Source organism: Hevea brasiliensis, chromosome 2, assembly GCF_030052815.1.
Source record: "Hevea brasiliensis isolate MT/VB/25A 57/8 chromosome 2, ASM3005281v1, whole genome shotgun sequence".
NCBI lineage: Eukaryota > Viridiplantae > Streptophyta > Magnoliopsida > Malpighiales > Euphorbiaceae > Hevea > Hevea brasiliensis.
In genome coordinates, this window is record NC_079494.1 from 116,700,007 (window position 1) to 116,717,706 (window position 17,700).

At 36.2% G+C, this 17,700-nt stretch overlaps 2 protein-coding genes across 4 annotated transcripts; both read left to right on the forward strand.

Annotated features, from left to right (window-relative positions):
- The first annotated feature begins 7,290 nt into the window (after positions 1–7,290).
- LOC110664955 (photosystem I reaction center subunit II, chloroplastic) lies at positions 7,291–8,120 on the forward strand. Its single transcript, XM_021824871.2, has one exon. The coding sequence runs from the start codon at positions 7,392–7,394 to the stop codon at positions 8,019–8,021; it is 630 nt and encodes a 209-aa protein (XP_021680563.2). The 5' UTR covers positions 7,291–7,391; the 3' UTR covers positions 8,022–8,120.
- Positions 8,121–8,858: 738 nt separating this feature from the next.
- Positions 8,859–17,380, forward strand: LOC110664956 (F-box protein SKIP17). Of its 3 annotated transcripts, none has more exons than XM_021824872.2 (13): positions 8,859–9,289; positions 10,229–10,404; positions 11,070–11,264; positions 11,354–11,464; positions 12,706–12,794; positions 12,870–12,991; positions 14,489–14,553; positions 14,640–14,712; positions 14,813–14,875; positions 14,981–15,045; positions 15,132–15,206; positions 15,344–15,604; positions 16,532–17,380. In XM_021824872.2, exons 1-12 carry the CDS (start codon positions 8,891–8,893, stop codon positions 15,549–15,551), a joined length of 1,641 nt encoding a protein of 546 aa, XP_021680564.2. In that variant the 5' UTR covers positions 8,859–8,890; the 3' UTR covers positions 15,552–15,604; positions 16,532–17,380. The 3 variants fall into 3 exon arrangements, with proteins under 3 accessions (XP_021680564.2, XP_021680567.2, XP_021680568.2); XM_021824875.2 differs by having other exon boundaries at positions 8,861–9,289; positions 16,510–17,380; XM_021824876.2 differs by having other exon boundaries at positions 8,862–9,289; positions 12,709–12,794; positions 16,510–17,380.
- Positions 17,381–17,700: the final 320 nt, after the last annotated feature.

Sequence of the window (17,700 nt, forward strand, 5' to 3'; positions counted from 1 at the left end):
TTATCCTAGAAAGGTGATCACCACCACATTCTCAACACCCTTTTTATCTTTTATTTCAAAATCAAATTCTTGAAGTAACAAAATTCATCTAATCAACCTAGATTTAGCTTCTTTCTTGCTCATTAGATACCTTATTGCTGCATGATCAGTGAAAACTATTACCTTTGAGTTGACCAAATAAGAACAAAATTTATTGAGTGCAAATACTACCGCAAGGAACTCCTTTTCAGTTGTAGCGTAATTGACTTGAGCTTCATCAAGGGTTCGGCTTGCATAGTAAATGGCATAAGGTTTTCTATCTTTTCGTTGGCCAAGGATACCCAACAAAGAAACTCGCTTGCATCACACATGATTTCAATGGCAAAGTCCAATCCGGGGTTGCATGATAGGAGTCGTTGTTAAGGCCGCCTTCAACCTGCAAAAGCAACCATACAATCTTGATTAAAATCAAATTTAACATCATGATTCAAAAGATTTGTTAAGGGTTTAGCAAGTTTAGAAAAATCAATAAATCGCTTCAGAAAACCTAAGATGTCCAAGAAAACTCCGCACTCCTTTGACAGTGGTTGGAGGGGGCATTTTTTCAATAATTTCTATTTTGGCTCTATCCATTTCAATTCCCCTATTTGAGATTAAATGGCCTAAAACGATCCCCTCTTGGACCATAAAGTGGCATTTCTCCCAATTTAACACCAGATCATTATCAGCACATCTCTGCAAGATTTTAGACAAATTAGTCAAGCATGAATCAAAATTAGTACCATATACTGAAAAGTCATCCATGAAGACCTCCATAATTTCTTCAATAAAATCAGAAAAAATGGCCATCATGCACCTTTGAAATGTGCCAGGCGCATTACACAATCCGAATGGCATCCTTCGATAGGCAAAGGTGCCATAGGGACAGGTAAAGATAGTTTTTTCTTGGTCATCAGGATGTATTGGAATTTGAAAGAAACCAGAATATCCATCTAAGTAACAAAAGAAAGAATGCTTGGCTAATCTCTCTAACATTTGATCCATAAAAGGAAGGGGAAAATGGTCTTTTCTTGTAGCATTGTTCAACTTCCTATAGTCTATGCACATTCTCCAACCTGTAACAGTTCTAGTGGGTATCAATTCATTATTCTCATTTTTAACAACTGTCACCCCACCTTTTTTTGGTACAACATGCACAGGACTAACCCACTCACACCGTAAATAGGGTAAATAATTCCAGCAGCTAGTAATTTTAGGATTTCCTTTTTCACAATATCCTTCATTGTAGGATTTAATCTTCTTTGATGTTCAATGGAAGGTTTACTATTTGGCTCTAGGAAAATCCTATGCATACAAATTGTTGGACTAATTCCCTTTATATCATTAATTGCATAACCCAAAACTCTCCTATATTCTCTCAAAACTCTCAACAATTTTTCATTCTCAATATCAGTCAAAGATGCATTAATTATAATAGGATATGTTCCATTGGGTCCAAGAAAAGCATACCTTAGGTTGGAAGGAAGAGGTTTAAGATCTACTTTTGGGGCATCCTCTACCTTTAATGATGGTGGTTTAATCTCCAAATTTTATACTCCTTCAAGTTGAAAAATTGTGGCTTCAGGATGTGGTGGAGAACTATCCAAGTATTGTGCAAAAGCAGCTATATTGTGATTATCATCATCAATGCTCCCACCATAAACTAAGCAATTTTCAAGTGGGTCTTGTGGATAGCTTTTTCTGAAATGCTCTTGAACAATCTCATCAATAATGTCTACCCGCAAACAAGACTCAACTTCTTCATGTTTCCTTTTCATGGCAGGATTGATGTTGAATATCATTTGATCATCTCCCACTCTAAGTATCAATTTCTCACCCTTTACATCAATTAATGCACCAGCTGTTGCCAAAAAGGGTCTTCCCAATAAGATAGGAACTTTTGTGTCTTCTTCCATATCTAAAATGACAAAGTCCACCGGAATGTAGAATTTCCCAACCTTGATAGGCACATTTTCAAGAATGCCTTCCGGATACTTAATTGAACGATCAACTAATGAAAGATACATGTTTGTGGGCTTCAACTCTCCCATATTCAACTTCTCATATATTGAAAGAGGCATTAGGCTGACGCTAGCTCCAAGGTCACATAAGGCATTTGCCACACAATTATCGCCAATATGACAAGGAATGGAAAACACACCCGGATCTTTAAGTTTGGGAGGTAACTTCTTCTGAATTGTAGCACTACATTGCTCTCCCAAGTTGATGGTGTCATAGTCTTCTAGCCTTCTCTTGTTGGAAAGAATCTCCTTCAAAAACTTGGCATAACTTGGCATTTGGGATAGTGCCTCAGTGAATGGCACATTGATATACAACTTCTTTAGCACTTCAAGGAATTTGCCAAATTGTTTGTCTAGCTTATGCTTGATGAATCTTTGAGGGTAGGGAAGGGTGGGCTTGTAAGGTTCTGTGGGATGTATGGTTTCTCTCCTCATCTTGCTCACTTTTGCTTTCTTCTTCTTTTTCATTTTTCTTGCTCTCAACTGAATTTTCTTCTTTTGTGCTCTCTTTTTCTTCTCTCTTATTTTCACTCTCTTGACCAACTTTCTTACCACTTCTCAAGGTCATAACCTTACATTGTTCATGAGGGTTTTGTGGTTGGCTAGTTAGTTTCCCATAGGATTTGCTTCCCGATGAGCTTGCTTGTTGAGCCAATTGAGTCTCCAAAATGCGGTTGTGAACTTGTAATTGATCCATGATTTGTCTCATATGTTGCATTTCTTCCTCCAATTTGCTATTCATCTTGCTTTGTTCAGCAAAAAATTTCTCCATCATGCTTTCCAAGGTTGGCTTCGGTTCATGAGGTGGAAGGGATTGTTGTGCTCTTGCTTGATATCCAGGTTGTGGTTGCCTTGGGGGTTGAAATTGAGGCTGAAATTGAGGTCTATTCTGCTGCACATACTGCTGGTTATGAGCATAGTTTGAGCTTTGACCTTGTTGAGCAAAAGTTGCTTGTGGTCTCCATGTTGAGTTGTTCACATTAGAGTAAGAATTTCCCATTGGTTTTTGTTGATAACCTCCTGCATAAGCAGCTTGTTCTTGCAAATAATCATCACCATAAGAAGAGTAATCAACTCCACAACTTTGAGTTCCATCTGTAGGCAACTTGTTGCATAGTTGTAGGAGTTGAGGTTGTTGCCTTTGTGCAAAAATCACTAAGAAGCTGAGTCAACTGATCAAATCTTGCATTCATGTAGTTAACTGAGTCAAGTTCATAAATCCCAGCCTTCTTTGGCTCAAGTGGTCTAGGATTTCCCCACAAATGGGTGTTATGAGCAATCTTCTCTAATAAATCATAGCATTCTTCACTTGTCATTCTCATGAAATCTCCTCCTGCTTGTGAATCAATTGTGTTTCTTATGGCTGGAGTAACTCTGGTGTAGAAATTCTGAACAATCATCCATTTCGGTATTTCACGATGAGGACATTGCCTTTCAAGCTCCTTAAATCTCATCCAAGATTCATACAAAGTTTCATCATCCCTTGGCTTAAAAGCTACCATCAAATTCCTCAAATGAGTAGTCTTCCCAGGTGGAAAAAATTGAGATAGAAAAGCTTGAGATAGCTACTCCTAAGTAGCTATAGTAGCTTGTGGAAGTGAGTCATACCACTCCAATGCTGAATCCCGAAGAGAGAATGGAAATAAGGTGAGCCGAATAACTTCATCTGAAACTCCAGGTTGTCTTTGTGTGCCACATATCATCAAAAATTTCTTCAAATGAGACTGAGGATTTTCAAGTGGACTACCTCCAAATTGTGAATTCTGAACCATTTGAATGAGACCGCCTTTAACTCAAATTGATTAGCTCCAATGATAGGTCTATTATCTCTCACATCTGCACATCTAGGAAAAGCATAATCTAACATGGATCTTCTCTGAGGATCATTTTGATTAACAACTTCATTTTGCCTATTTTGCTCATTTCCTCCATTGTTTCCACCAATAGCTCTATTTTGATTCTCCATATTTTCAATTGTCTCCTCTTGTTCAAATCTCTGTTGTTCTTCTTTTTCTGCTTCCTTTCTTCTTTTGTATTCCTTTTTGTTGGCTCGACAGAATTTTTCAATTTCAGGATTGAACAACAATTCAGTATCACTTGTGCTTTTCGATCGTCTCATAAACAAGAAAAGTACCTGAAAAACACAAGGAGTAGTAGTGAAAATAAAAGAAAATAAAAATTTTAATTAGCTTAAAACAATTAAAATCCAACTTAAAAATAAACAATTCCCCGGCAACGGCGCCAAAAACTTGATGTGGTGTGTAATCCGCAAGTGCACGGGTCACAGTAGTATAGTTTAAAAAAAAATGATATCGATCCCACAGGGAATTGTGCTTAAATTGAAAATTAAAGTATAAGCTAATTAGAATGACAAAATTTAAAGATATAAAATGAAATTTGGAATTAAAATTGATATTTGAGGAATTAAAGCTAAATCAAACAATTAACTAAAATTAATTAAACTAGATTACCAAAAATTAATTTGAAATTTCTATTTATGAAATTAAGAGGAATTAAATCTAAATTCAATAAAAATTAAAGTGATTCTAGAGATTGGATTTTCAATATTGTTTGCATGTGGTTTATCCCTAATTTAGCCAAACACATGAGAATTGCAATTTTGAGAGAAAGCAATTCTTAAATTTTTGAAACCTTTTTCTATCATTTCAAAGTTGGTTTTCATTAAATCAAGCCCTGTTTTCACGGTATTTCAAACCTAACAAAAATCCAATTAAAGCTCTAATTGATTTTGGAAAGTTCCCCTTAATCCTCTTGGCTTATCTCTAACACCAAGAAAACCAAGTTTATTGCAAGATTATCTATCCCTAATATTCACTTTTCAGTCCATCTATTAAGGATTAAAGCTTAACTTAATGAGGGCCCATTCATCAAGCAAGGCAACAAGCTCACAAGCAACAAATTAAAATGTAACAAACCTCATTTAAATGGCTAAATTAGTTCAAAAACCACAATACAAATCAATACTTACAAACCCATCTCTAGAATCTCAAACAACTACTCACTAATCATAATTTCTAAACAAACCCAAGTGTATAAATGAAGAAATAATGAGAATGTAAGCTAAGGAGTAGAAAAACCTGTAAAATTGCAATTAAGTCTTTGGAAAGTGCAGAAAATGCCTCTGCAGCTGCTGGAAAAATGGATCCCGTCTTCCTCCCTTTTTCTCTTTCTTCCTTGCCAAAAATGCCTCCCTTGCTCCTCATGGAAAGAAAATGATAAAGGAGACTTTATATGAGTTAGGGATCTGCCCTAGAATGGGTAAAAAAGGGGGAAGGTTTCAGAGAAAGTGAGGTAAAAAGTCAGAGTAACGCAAATGCCACGTCAGCCATTTCCAGTAAAAACGACATAAGCTGGATCGGTTGTGTCGCGGGTTGTGTAGCTCTCGGCCTGAATATCTAACGATCCGATACAACCTGCGACATAAGCTAATTCGGTTGTGCTGCAGGTTGTGCAACAATCTGCCTGAATATCTGACGATTCGACACAACCTGCGACATAAGCTAAATCGGTTGTGCTGCAGGTTGTGTTGCTCTCTGCCATTTTTTACTCAACTTCAAAAATTTTTGCAATTCAATTCTAATATCTTCCAAATGCTACTCTAATCAAAATGCACCAAATTTCTCCAAATTTAACCTACAAAACAAGTAAATTTCAAAAATTAGACTAAGAAGTGTGAAAATTATAAAATTGACTAAATATATATTAATATCTATAATAATAGCTATGAACAAGGGTAAATTATGTGCAAAAATTACACCTAAATGATGATCTAAAATGCATGCATCAAATGGTTCCAACAGCTTATCTGCTTGGCTCGAAATTACAGATCCAGGTGATGATCGAATTTCCACGAAATGAAAGTACATATGCGAAGTCCACAATACCAGGGTTAGAATAAAACATATATATATATATATATATATATATATATATATATATATATATAATAATTATTTGAAAATTAGGAATGTTACACATATAGCTTATTATTGGACCCAAGGGTGTCTTCACTTTTGTTCATATTTCCCTAATCTGCTAGTAGTGTTCTACCATGCCTACCTCTATCTTATTATTCATAGCAGTTGTATTAGCGAAATATTGCATCAAGTACTTCTGTTTTATCTGTTTTTTATTTCTATCACAAGGGGGTGATTTTGAAATGAGTTCTAGGTGAATGGCCAATTGCTGTCACTATGGTTGGTAACTTGGTTCAGCTTATGAGAAGATTTACACCAATAGTGTTGCCTACCTTATGAATGATGAGACTACCCCGAGATACTTACATTCGTCGAAATTGTTGTCCTCTTGCCAACAGCGCTATCCAACGGTGCCATCTAAAGCAGTAGAGTTCAACAGCTTGGCAAATGGCAGTGATGTACAGTCTTTACCAGTAGACGAGTGGTTCTCTGGTGGTAATCAGCCTTCGGGAGGAAGGCTTCAGCTAATGCCTGATGTCAAATGTATAATAATTTTCCTGTACCATTCTTAATGCCATAAGTTGTTTAATGCAATGCAGTGATAAATTCACACTGTTGGATTCTCAAGTCATTTTTGGTTTATTTACTGAAGCATTGGTTGAAGTGATCATCGAGAATCAGGGAATTCCATCGGAATACATACGCTCACGCGCGATTTCTGCATTTTAGCATGGTCTCTTCTATTTTGTCAAGTAATAAGCGCAATCAACGTTGCATATGGATATAGGGCAGCAATTTTCATATAATTTACTTAGCAACTTTATTTTTGAGGTACTTTGCTCTTCCCCCATTGTAATGCAAAATTTCTGGAGTGGCTTATTTGATGGCCCCTGGTTTTCACCCTACCAAATTGTGCGTGGAAATGGTTTTCGTTTTTCATGATATGCAGTGCATGATGGGCTGATGTATCTTTCAAAGTGTTTAGAAATGGTTACTATAGCTGGTTTTCCAAATCTTCACCCTTTGGGTTGGCAGGCAGTCCTTAGCTACTGCGCTTTTCTAAGCCATGGAGTGGTGCTTGTAAGGAATATGCTCAAACAGGCCTTTTATTTGTTGGACTGCGATTTTCTTTTCCTTTTTTAATCAAGCCAACGTTAGCCACCTAGAATATAGAGGGATAAGATTTTACAAAAACGTAGAAGAATTAGTCCTTGGCTCCTTGCCTCCTTGGTGGGACCAAAGTATCAAAGCCAGAAAACTTATTGGTCCAAGCAATATCTACTTATCCAGATAACGAATTCGAAACACCACCACACATCTGAAAAGCGAAAATCATCTACCCCTTCCTTCTCACTTAGCCAAATTGATAAAACAGAAATACCCACAATCTTTCCTCCTCCAAATTTGCATAATCATGGCAACCCAAGCAGGTCTGTTCACCCCCGCCATCACCGCCCCAAAATCCAGTAAGTCCCCTCTGGTTCCATGGAAACCTACCTCTTCCTTTTCATTCACCACCCCCAGCCCTCTCACTTTTTCCGCCGCCCAAAGATCTCTCAAAGTTGCCGCTGCTGAAGAGAAAACTGAAGCTCCCACAAAAGAGGCTCCAGTGGGTTTCACCCCACCAGAATTGGACCCAAATACACCCTCACCAATCTTCGGTGGCAGCACAGGAGGGTTGTTGCGCAAGGCTCAAGTTGAAGAATTTTATGTTATCACATGGGATTCACCTAAAGAACAAATCTTTGAGATGCCAACTGGAGGTGCAGCTATTATGAGGCAAGGGCCTAACTTGCTCAAGTTGGCCAGGAAGGAGCAGTGTTTGGCTCTTGGTTCCAGATTGCGATCCAAGTACAAGATTAAGTACCAGTTTTATAGGGTATTTCCCAATGGAGAGGTTCAGTATCTTCACCCCAAAGATGGAGTTTATCCTGAGAAAGTGAACCCAGGACGCCAAGGAGTTGGGCTGAACTTCAGATCCATTGGAAAGAACGTTAGTCCCATTGAGGTCAAGTTCACTGGCAAGCAAGTTTATGATATATGAAGCAGCTAGCTATGTATTTATGGATCCCTCCGTTGCTGGATCATTGATGTACTTTTATTGTTCAAAGCAATGCTTGAAATCTGAATTTTTTTTTCCTAATCCTATAATTTAATCTCTACCATTGCGTTATTCATCCAGATCCAGTTTGCAGAAATTTTATTGCTTTTATGGTCCAGAAATTTAGTTAAATCACTCATGAATTACATTATGTTGCGCTGGAAACAAATCATTAAGAAATTCATTTTTGAAAATTAAAGATCAAGTGTCTTTCAATTGCAAATTAAATGAAAGAAATGGAGGACTGACAATCTTTTAATTCACCCAGCTCAAAAAGAATAATCCCAAATAATTTAATTTTAAATTAATAAAATTACTTCACAATAAAATTAAAAAATATTGAAAATTTTAGATTTTCACATGTTGTTACTCGTCCAAAATTTAGTAATTTAAAATAAAATAAATATAAAAATCAAAAAACAAAAGAAATAACGTTAGGATTAAAAAAAACCCAATAAAAAATTATATTTTTCTCCGGTAAATTTTCTCCTCAACAATGATGCTCGCAACCTAATAATTTAACAAAGGTGCATTTTTCGACTAAACGTTTATTCTAAAAAAAAAAAGAGGAAAAAAAAAATTTTCCTAAGACGTTGCGTTTAAGCCATACATCTGAAATCCGTACCAAAAACAGGAAGGTTGAGAGGTTTGTTAGCAACACCCGGAATGGTACACAAGCAAGCCAGCCACCAATATCCACGAACATAACAGCGCCATGTAGGTGTACACGTGTTCACAAATCCCTCGCCCGTACGATATCTCACTCCTAACCCCATTCTCCTCTTCTTGTCCTCTATTCGCGTCCACCCGATATGGATACCCTTCTCCACACCCCTACATCAATGGCCAAGCGCCCTTGTCCCTTCTCCATCTCCTCCTCCTCCTCCTCCTCCACCGCCACCGCCACCGCCACCGCCACCACTAGCACTTCCTCCTCCCCAAGCCCTAATAGGCAACCGAACATGAACCACCAAGTAGAAAATCTCCTCCAAACATTTTTAGGCCTTGCGGACTCACCTTCCCTCTCTATCGACCTCTCCTTCGAGCGCCTCCTCGATTCGTTACCTTCTGACGCCGAACAGTCCCTCTTCATCAATCGCGCCCTCAAATTGGGATCTATACTTCTCGAAGCTGGGAAACGCTCCGCCAGAAAACGCTCTTCCAATCACAATTCGCTTACCTGGGCTCTACCTCCCGATCTCACCATCAAGGTTTGTTTCGTTCCTTTCCTTCGATCACTATGGTTGGTTATGTAAATTTTCGGAATTATTATGGGAGGAAGAGGTCTCTGTTGCAGTTTAGTAGGTGTTTGAAGATACATTTGTTGTAGGTTGGATGATTTTGGATTATGGCAGTGGTTTTTGAAACTGAATTGTAATTAGACAATTGAAGGGCTGTATGTTGGTTTTCTTGTATGAGTTGGAAGTTGAGTGTTGCCAATTTCATTTTACATTTCTCATGGGAAACATTCTTAAATCGGTAAGGAATGTAAATTTTCATGGGTGCTCGATTGAGAGAGCATTTTCTAATCGGGAATTATAATTGTGCATTGCTTGTAACTAGTCGTTTCAAATGCGGTTTGTGGATGAAGATAGATACTGATGGTAAGGAATGTGGTTAATTTGATTATAATTTGGAGGCTAAGTACAAGTAGCAATTCTGAAACCGCTTTTCTCAGTGCTCTATTCTGTTGGTCTAGGTAGTAGGTAGGAATAGGGAATGCTAGCAAGCATAAGGACTCACCCAAGTCTGAAGCTTGCGCATGTTGATATTGTTAATCTTTCTGTGAGTTTGAGCACTGCAGGTCTCATGATGCTACCATGTTTAGTATCCTGTCACTTACTGGTATGAACCGTGGATCCTAGGTTGCTCTGTTTGGGAAAAGTTTTTTATTTTTTTTTCAGGACTTATTGAGATGTGAGGAACTGAGTGATGGTCTCTTTCTTCTTCTTCTTCTTCTTCTTCTTATTATTATTATTATTATTATATTTTTTGAATATTCATTAGGGGTAACTTATTGCAATTACTATTGATCAATTGTATCTATATACATTAAGGTTTCCTTTTCTATTGCATGCTCATGAAATAAAGTACCTTTTTTTTTTCCTTAGTAGACTATTTTATAATTTGATTCATTTGGCCATGAACAGGTATTTTCTATGCTTGATATGCAAAGTTTGTGCTATGCTGCAGCAACTTGTTCAATGTTTCACAAATGTGCCATGGATCCCTTGTGCTATACCAATATTGACTTGACAACAGTAGTCCCTAAAGTCAATAATGCAGTGGTGTCCACAATGATCCAACGTGCTGGAAAAGCTCTGCAGTAAGAAAATCCCAATCTAACAAATTTATTTTTGTATATTTCTCTAGTAAGTGACACATTATGTGCGTGTAATTTCTATTTTTGGAATTCTTCTGGTTGAATATCTTACATTTTTAGAGTTCTTTGATTTAGTGGGTTAAAGGAGACAAATTATTCCACATCAAAGCAGATATAAACATTTTTTAAAATGGCAAAGCTCCATGAAAATAAGTTTGATGTCAAACAAGTTCTTTGAACTAAAATCTGAAGCTAGGGCCCTTAAATCTTATGTGGATTGTATTATTCAATCCTAAGATAGTCATTTCAAACTATTTCCTATTTCCTTTTTATCAGATTTTCATTCATTTTGGTCTCAAATTTCGTCATGAACGTGAACTTGATGTTTCTTTCTTCTTTAGTGTTTGGGAATTGGAAGGATTATATTAACATTGTACTTTATGAAAGTGTTGAATAATTTTTGTTGATTTAGATAATGTTTACTTTTCTAAATGTTCATAAAACTAATATTTTAGCGTCTGGTTTATGAATGAGAATCATGCAATATAGTTTGTACAAGTTCTCAGCTGATTTCTACTGTTATACCTTTGTTCCTATGATTTTGTATGTGGATGCTGTCATTGCCCTTTCTAATTTTCTCTGTGTGTGTTTTTTAACTGGTTATTCAGGTCCCTTAAGCTTGGTATAGTTCCAGGTCCAACGGTGTCACCAGGATCTTGTCAGCCATTAGTTTATAGCATCAGGAATTCTGTAGATGTATCTAACTTTTCATGGAATGACAAAAAGACCAGACAAGGGAAAGAATCATCTATTCTCACTAGATCCTGCCTAAGCCCTTTGAGTGGGGATAGTGGTGCTGCAGGGTATTGTTGGGAACTTTGATTTTTTAAAATGCTTGGTTGGTATGGTGACTTCATATATTCTAATATTTGCTTTTTATGCGTTATGTAAGGACTCTTTTGAGAAGGTTGCACCTTTACAATATTGAAAGAATGGATAACACCTCACTTTGTGGGGCATTGTCAGCCTGCCCCTCTCTCCTTGACCTGGAAATTGTTGGCCTGTAAGTTTCTCAGAGTTGGATATGTGTGTGTTACTGTGTTATTGTTGCTTTGAGAGCATGTATGAGATGTTAATGGTCATGGTTGCACTGGGTGGATAACATAAAGGCTAGACAAATAGAGCAGATGTAAGATTGCTACTGTTGCACTTCTCTAAATTTTTTGTTGGTTAGATCTAATGTTTGCCTATTGACACAGTATCTCAAATAGATCTTATATTTGTGGCTTCTAAACTGAACTTTGTGTATGCATAGAAAAGCAAGTATGCCATGTGGATGTGATAAATATGAAATTTAGTTACTTGCAATTCAGCATGCATGATGCTGATAGGAAAGTACTATTGTGATTTGTGATAGTATTTTTATTAAAATTAAAAAAAAAAGGAGGCGAAAGAAGAGAGAGATCACAGTCACACTAGGCATTATAGCTATTTAAAACCAAATCAAGTAGTCGTAAAATGGTTTTTGAAAGCCTAAGAAAGCAATTAGCTTACATAAATATTTATATACCTAAAAGTAATTCCTTGTCTAATTAGAACTAGTAATATAGGTGAAACTGCTGACACTGAATGGGAAGCAAATGATTTCCTAGATAATAAATAAAATCTGATGTTTCTTATATAGGAATATCCTAAGTACGAAAATTCTTGATAAATAATATGTTGTCCAGAGTCCAGACCGTAGGAAGAAATAACAGAGTAGGAAGAATATCCTTGTAAATTGGAGACTGATCTTCTCACTGAAGTACGACACTTATCTACTATTTAATACATATGCTGTTTCAGAAAAAGCCCTAGTATGAAGTTAGATGACACTTGTGAAGAAGATTACAATGAAATTTATATTATCCAACTTAAGAATTAAGATAAAATTAACTTCTAAATTTCTCTTTCCTTGACTGCATAATATGGAATTCTGAAGCACCTTAACCTCAATGGTTGGTACTTCCATCTTTTCTTTTAATATTATTTTTAAAGAGTTCAGCTATAATTCTGCTTTTGGTTATACTTGGTGAGTTTGTTTTTTTTGCAACTTGTAGTTTTTCAGTTTGTAACAAACAGATGTAAGTTTATTCACTTGCGTTGTGTCTTTTTCCTTTAATGATTGCATATTGAACCTTTTCCTCTAGGTAAAAAGAATCTATTTATTCTTTCCATTGCTAGCTGAGTTTATTCATTATTATTTATTTATTATTATTATTTTTTTTTTTTGGGGGGGGGGGGGGTGTGGGGGGTGTGGGGGAGCAGGCATGTTGAGTTGAGGCAAACACTGGTGTCCGTGAGCATGAATTGTCCCTTGATAGAGCGTTTGTTTTTCGAGTCTTCAAAAACAGGTGCAGTGTCATCTTCATGAAGATTTGCTGTTTCCATTTTCTTAAAGTTTTCTCTCACTATATATTTAATACCAGGAAGAGATGAGAGTTTGAAATCGCCAACCTGTGCGGATCTAGTGAATAATTGTCCAAACTTAATCTCATTGGCTCTCAGAGGCTTTAAGCTGCATGATTGTAAAGTTCGCATACTTGTGAAGGTTTGTTAATGGAAAATGGCTACAATGGTTATTTGTCTCTGCAAATTCCCTAATGTACTTGTTTTGAGAAAATTTATTCCATGTGAATATACAAATGTACTTTTTGTCTCTCTCTCTCTCATAGGAAGACTTATTTGTTACTTTGATTTATTGTGCCATATGTTTGGTTGTTGGTCAAGTGAAACAAAGAACTTCAATTTTTTGGTTCTCAATGAGAGAGGACAAGTTTCATAGTGGCTTCCTTGAAGAACAATGCTTTTTGTTGAGAATTATGGAATCAAGAGTGTAAATATCAAATTGGCAAGCTACACACTGAATTGGGCTTAGGCCATTTTGTTTTGGTTTGCCAATACTTATATGCCCTTTAATTTTCTTGATGCTACTGATGTGGGATTTATTCCCACAAGTGATATTCCAACACTCTTCCTCAAGTGGCAACTGGGACATCCGATTGACACTTGAAACCTGAAACTTAAATGCAGTGGCAACATCAGGAAATTGAATCGAAACCGAAATCGGGCCTGATTTGCTCTAATACCATGTTGAGAATTATAGACCCAAGAGTGTGAATATTAAACTGACAAGCTACACACTAAATTGGGCTTTAAACTGGGCTCTGCATCACCAAAATGGTTTGGTTTGGTTTGGCAACATTTATATGCTCTTTAGTTTTCTTGTACACTATCGATGTGGGACTTATTCCTACAATTAATATTGAAACACTTTTAATTTTCATCTCCTGTTAATTTCTTTGCTAAAAGAATATTGCTTAGCTTCGCAACTTCCTTTGCATTTTCAGATGGGCAAAAAGTGCCCTTTTCCTGTCATCCAAATATGTTTGTTGGTTCACGGGGTAGATTTGTGATCAACACTTCAAAATGGCGAGAATAAATACATGATATATGTGTACTATTGTTCAGTTGGAAGTAATTTATAGGCATTCATCTATTATTGACTTTGTAAACATGGTTGGGTCTAGTGATGTGTGATTCAACATGTGTATATCTAGTTTAAAAATTGAGTTATAACAAGATCTGAGCATGGAAATATATAGATTTTTGTTTTGCACTTTTAATTAACTGATACCTGGTTAGTTAGGTTTGATGCGTTCTACACTCTTGCAATCATGATTATCAGTTGGTAGATTTATGATCAACACTTCAAAATGCTGAGAATAAATACATGCATGGCATATGTGTACTATTGTTCAGTTGAAGTAATTTATAGGCATTCATCTATTATTGATTTTGTAAACTTGGCTGGGTCTAGTGATGTGTGTTTCAATAAATGTATCTCTAGTTTAAAAATTGGGTTACAATAAGATCTGAGCTTGGAAATTGGTAAGATATAGATTATTGTTTTGCAATTTTAAATAACTGATACCTGGTTAGTTAGGTTTGATATGTTCTACACTCTAGCAATCATGATATCAGTTGTGAGTTTGGTAATTGAAGTATTTAACACACAGAAGTTAATCTTGCCGACTACTTTGTGCAGGGATTTCGTAAACTGAAATATGTTGATTTTTCAACATCATATTCAATCACCGGAAATTTTTTGAGGTCTGTGCATCTCATATGGACTATCAACTGCCATCAGTCATTTATTTTCCTTATTTTAATCGTCTTTTTTAAAATTTCGTTAATAGGAACCTGGGAGGTAGCACAGGTGGGAATCTTCTGGAGGTTTTAATTTTACGAGATTGCATGCATCTCAAAGAGGTGGATTAATTCCCATCCCGTCTACGCTTCTTTCTCCTATATCTTTCATTCCTTTCCTCCTTTTGAACCTAATGAATGATTGCTTCATTGTCTTGAGCAGGTTGAAGTTGCTCGCCTATTGACGGCAGTCCTTGCAGGAGACTTTAAGTCTCTTCGATATCTTGTGGGTACAATGATATTGTTGATATCCTGCTTTTTGTTGATTGGTTCTAAACCTCCAGCTTGATATTTTGATTTCCCTCTAATCCTGATCTGTGCCCTCTACTAGGATGTGTCTAACAGGGAAGGTTTAGCTTCTGAAGGTGACTGGTATCATAGATGCTACAGTTCAAGGTAATAGTTGTTCCTTTTGGATTTGCCATGCTTACATTAAATATCTTTGCATCACATCTTTATGCCAAATTTTGGAAATATTGCAGTATCATACCTATAAAGCAGGTGTTAGAAGCAAGGTCTGATATCTGTTTGCTAGCTGAGTTTCCACCAGAGGGAAGGTTAGTTGATAGTAGTGGTACTCAAAACTCCATTTTATTATTCTTTTTTAAAAATACAAAGAAAAGAGGGGGGTGGGGGGAGAAGAGAGGATTTGGAATTGAATTTGCTACATTGGTTGAGATTCTGGATTTTGCAGTTTTATCGACATTGAACAAATGATTGACAACGAGCTAAATAGTGAAGTCAGCCTGCCATCACACCTGAGCAGTCCCACTTCAGATGGTTCGTTTTTCATGAGTACATTAGAAAGCAGCTATAATAGTGATCAGAGTGGTGGCAATGAGGACAGTCAATACAACCATTATGAGGAAAGTTCGGATGAGGTCTATTTTCTGGTTGTTTAGCTGAAACTTTGAAGTCCAGCAAGGTCTGGAATCAATGGCCAGCGGTGGATTGGGTACCTTCCTTTCCTCCTCCCTCACTACTTCCCCTCTCTCTCTCTCTCTCTCTCTCTCTCCATCTGCCCCCCTTCTTCTCTAAGAGAGTTTTTGGTACGAGGTTAATAAGGGCTAAATATTACCCATGTAACTTTTAACCCTTCATTAATGTTGTTTGGATACTTAAAAAAGACTAAGTTAACTTTTTGCCTCATTAATATTTATACCTTTTTTAGAGTTAAATGTTAACCTTGGGAGTCTAGGTTAATAATTACATTCTTTAAAGATTAAGATCGTATTTGGTTCAATTCTATTGTAAAATTTATTTCATTTGCAAATGAATTCTATGATAGATAGAATTCGTTTGCAAATGAATTTCTTTGTTTGGTATATTTTATATTAAATATGAAATTCATTTCAAATAAAATGAATTTTGTATTTGGAATGAATAAAATAAAATAAAATAATATATAATAAGTGGATAATTTTGTCACTTGCAATATATATGATTTTAAGTTTGGAATTCATTTATAAATTCTATCAATTTTGATATAATTTAGCTTTGTTATAATAAATTTTATGAAATTGATTATTAAGAATTTCAAATGAATTTTCATTTAAACCAAACACTAAAATTTTAGATTTACAAATGAATTCCACAAAATTTGATGGAATTCACTTAAACCAAATACTACCTAAAACTTATAAGGGTAACATTTAAGTCTTAGATTTTTTAACCTTCTATCAAACATTCTAAGAGTTATTAGTTTCCTGCTTTGGATTTTGACTTGTGAGATTTTATTTCCATCAATTAAGCACTCCTACTTATTAGAGAACATTTCTTTATTTTCCTCCTCCTCCTCTTTTGATGACCTTTTTATTATTTTATTTTATTTTTTTGTTCTGCTATTATTTACTCTTTCAGATGGTTATGATCTCAAACACAGTATTCCCTAGATGAGGCTTTTGTTGAGAGCAAGCTGAAAGTGAACCATGGTTGATGAATTGACTTATGGACATTTTCTTGTGCATGCCATCTCATCTTTCTCAGAGCTATTGATGATGCCTTTGGATTCCTGAAGCTGCGGATATTCTCTAGGTTGCTGACTGAGTTGATGGCTGTTAAACCTTGTCTAATGAAATGACTGTAAAAAGCCTCGGGGGATTTTTTGCCCCCTTGCCCCAAATTCTCTTCTTTTATTTTGGTTTCCATATATTTATTGTTCTTAGGGGGGCTGATTGAGGATGCTTCTAGCTTCCCCTAGTGTTATTTGGGTCCGGGAAATTGGATGATATCATATTTGTTAATCATCCATCATAAGTCGTAACAATGGCATACTTGAGGGCAAATTTACTCGCATGTATGGAAATATTGATAAGGTTCGCCCCTCCCACTTGACCCATGGTCTTCTGAACATCACGTTAATCCCTTGGTAGAACTTGAATCTGAATACAGCAGCAGGCTGTTAAATTGGCAAGACTTGAGTTTATGCAGGAAGCGTGGCTGATGAAGCATCTTCTTCCGTGTAAGTTGTTGCTAGAATCTTACCTTTTTGGTGGGTGCCTTGCTCTTGGTGGTCATTAAAACATTTGATGATGTTGGCCAAGATCGTGCAGGAGAAGATGGCAGACTTGAGTGAGCCAATTTATTTGCTGGATCATAGTGTTCAGTTACCAGCAGCCATTGCGAAATCAATGTACTTATAATTTGTTAATCTTGTTTTCGATGGATTTAGTTGCATTCCTATGTACCCATTATTAGATAATCTGTTTATTATTATTATTATTATTATTATTATTATTAAAAAAAAAAAAGCAACCCTAACAGAGCGGGAGTGGGATGGTAATGTCATCCATTCTCATCTATAACATTGTTTATTATTAACGAACTTCTTTTTATTTACTCGACAATGATTAATTCAAAATATATTTTTTTTTTTAAAAAATGCCTAATTACTCTGCTTGTCTGATTTAGAGGAAGAGGGGGAGGGAGAGGATCCTGAAAGTTGAATGGGCTACGGACTCCACCGCGGCCTTTGTTTGGAAGTCCCAAGTTCAAATACTGCTAGGTGTAAAGGGGGCCGCTGCCTCTAATTTTGTCGCTCATCTAGCATTT

Coding starts and splice junctions, on each gene's coding strand:
- LOC110664955 (XM_021824871.2), top strand. CDS start 7,392: ATGGCAACCCAAGCAGGTCTGTTCACCCCCGCCATCACCGCCCCAAAA.
- LOC110664956 (XM_021824872.2), top strand. CDS start 8,891: ATGGATACCCTTCTCCACACCCCTACATCAATGGCCAAGCGCCCTTGT. Junction 9,290..10,228: donor CTCCCGATCTCACCATCAAG/GTTTGTTTCGTT, acceptor GGCCATGAACAG/GTATTTTCTATGCTTGATAT. Junction 15,046..15,131: donor CATAGATGCTACAGTTCAAG/GTAATAGTTGTT, acceptor GAAATATTGCAG/TATCATACCTATAAAGCAGG.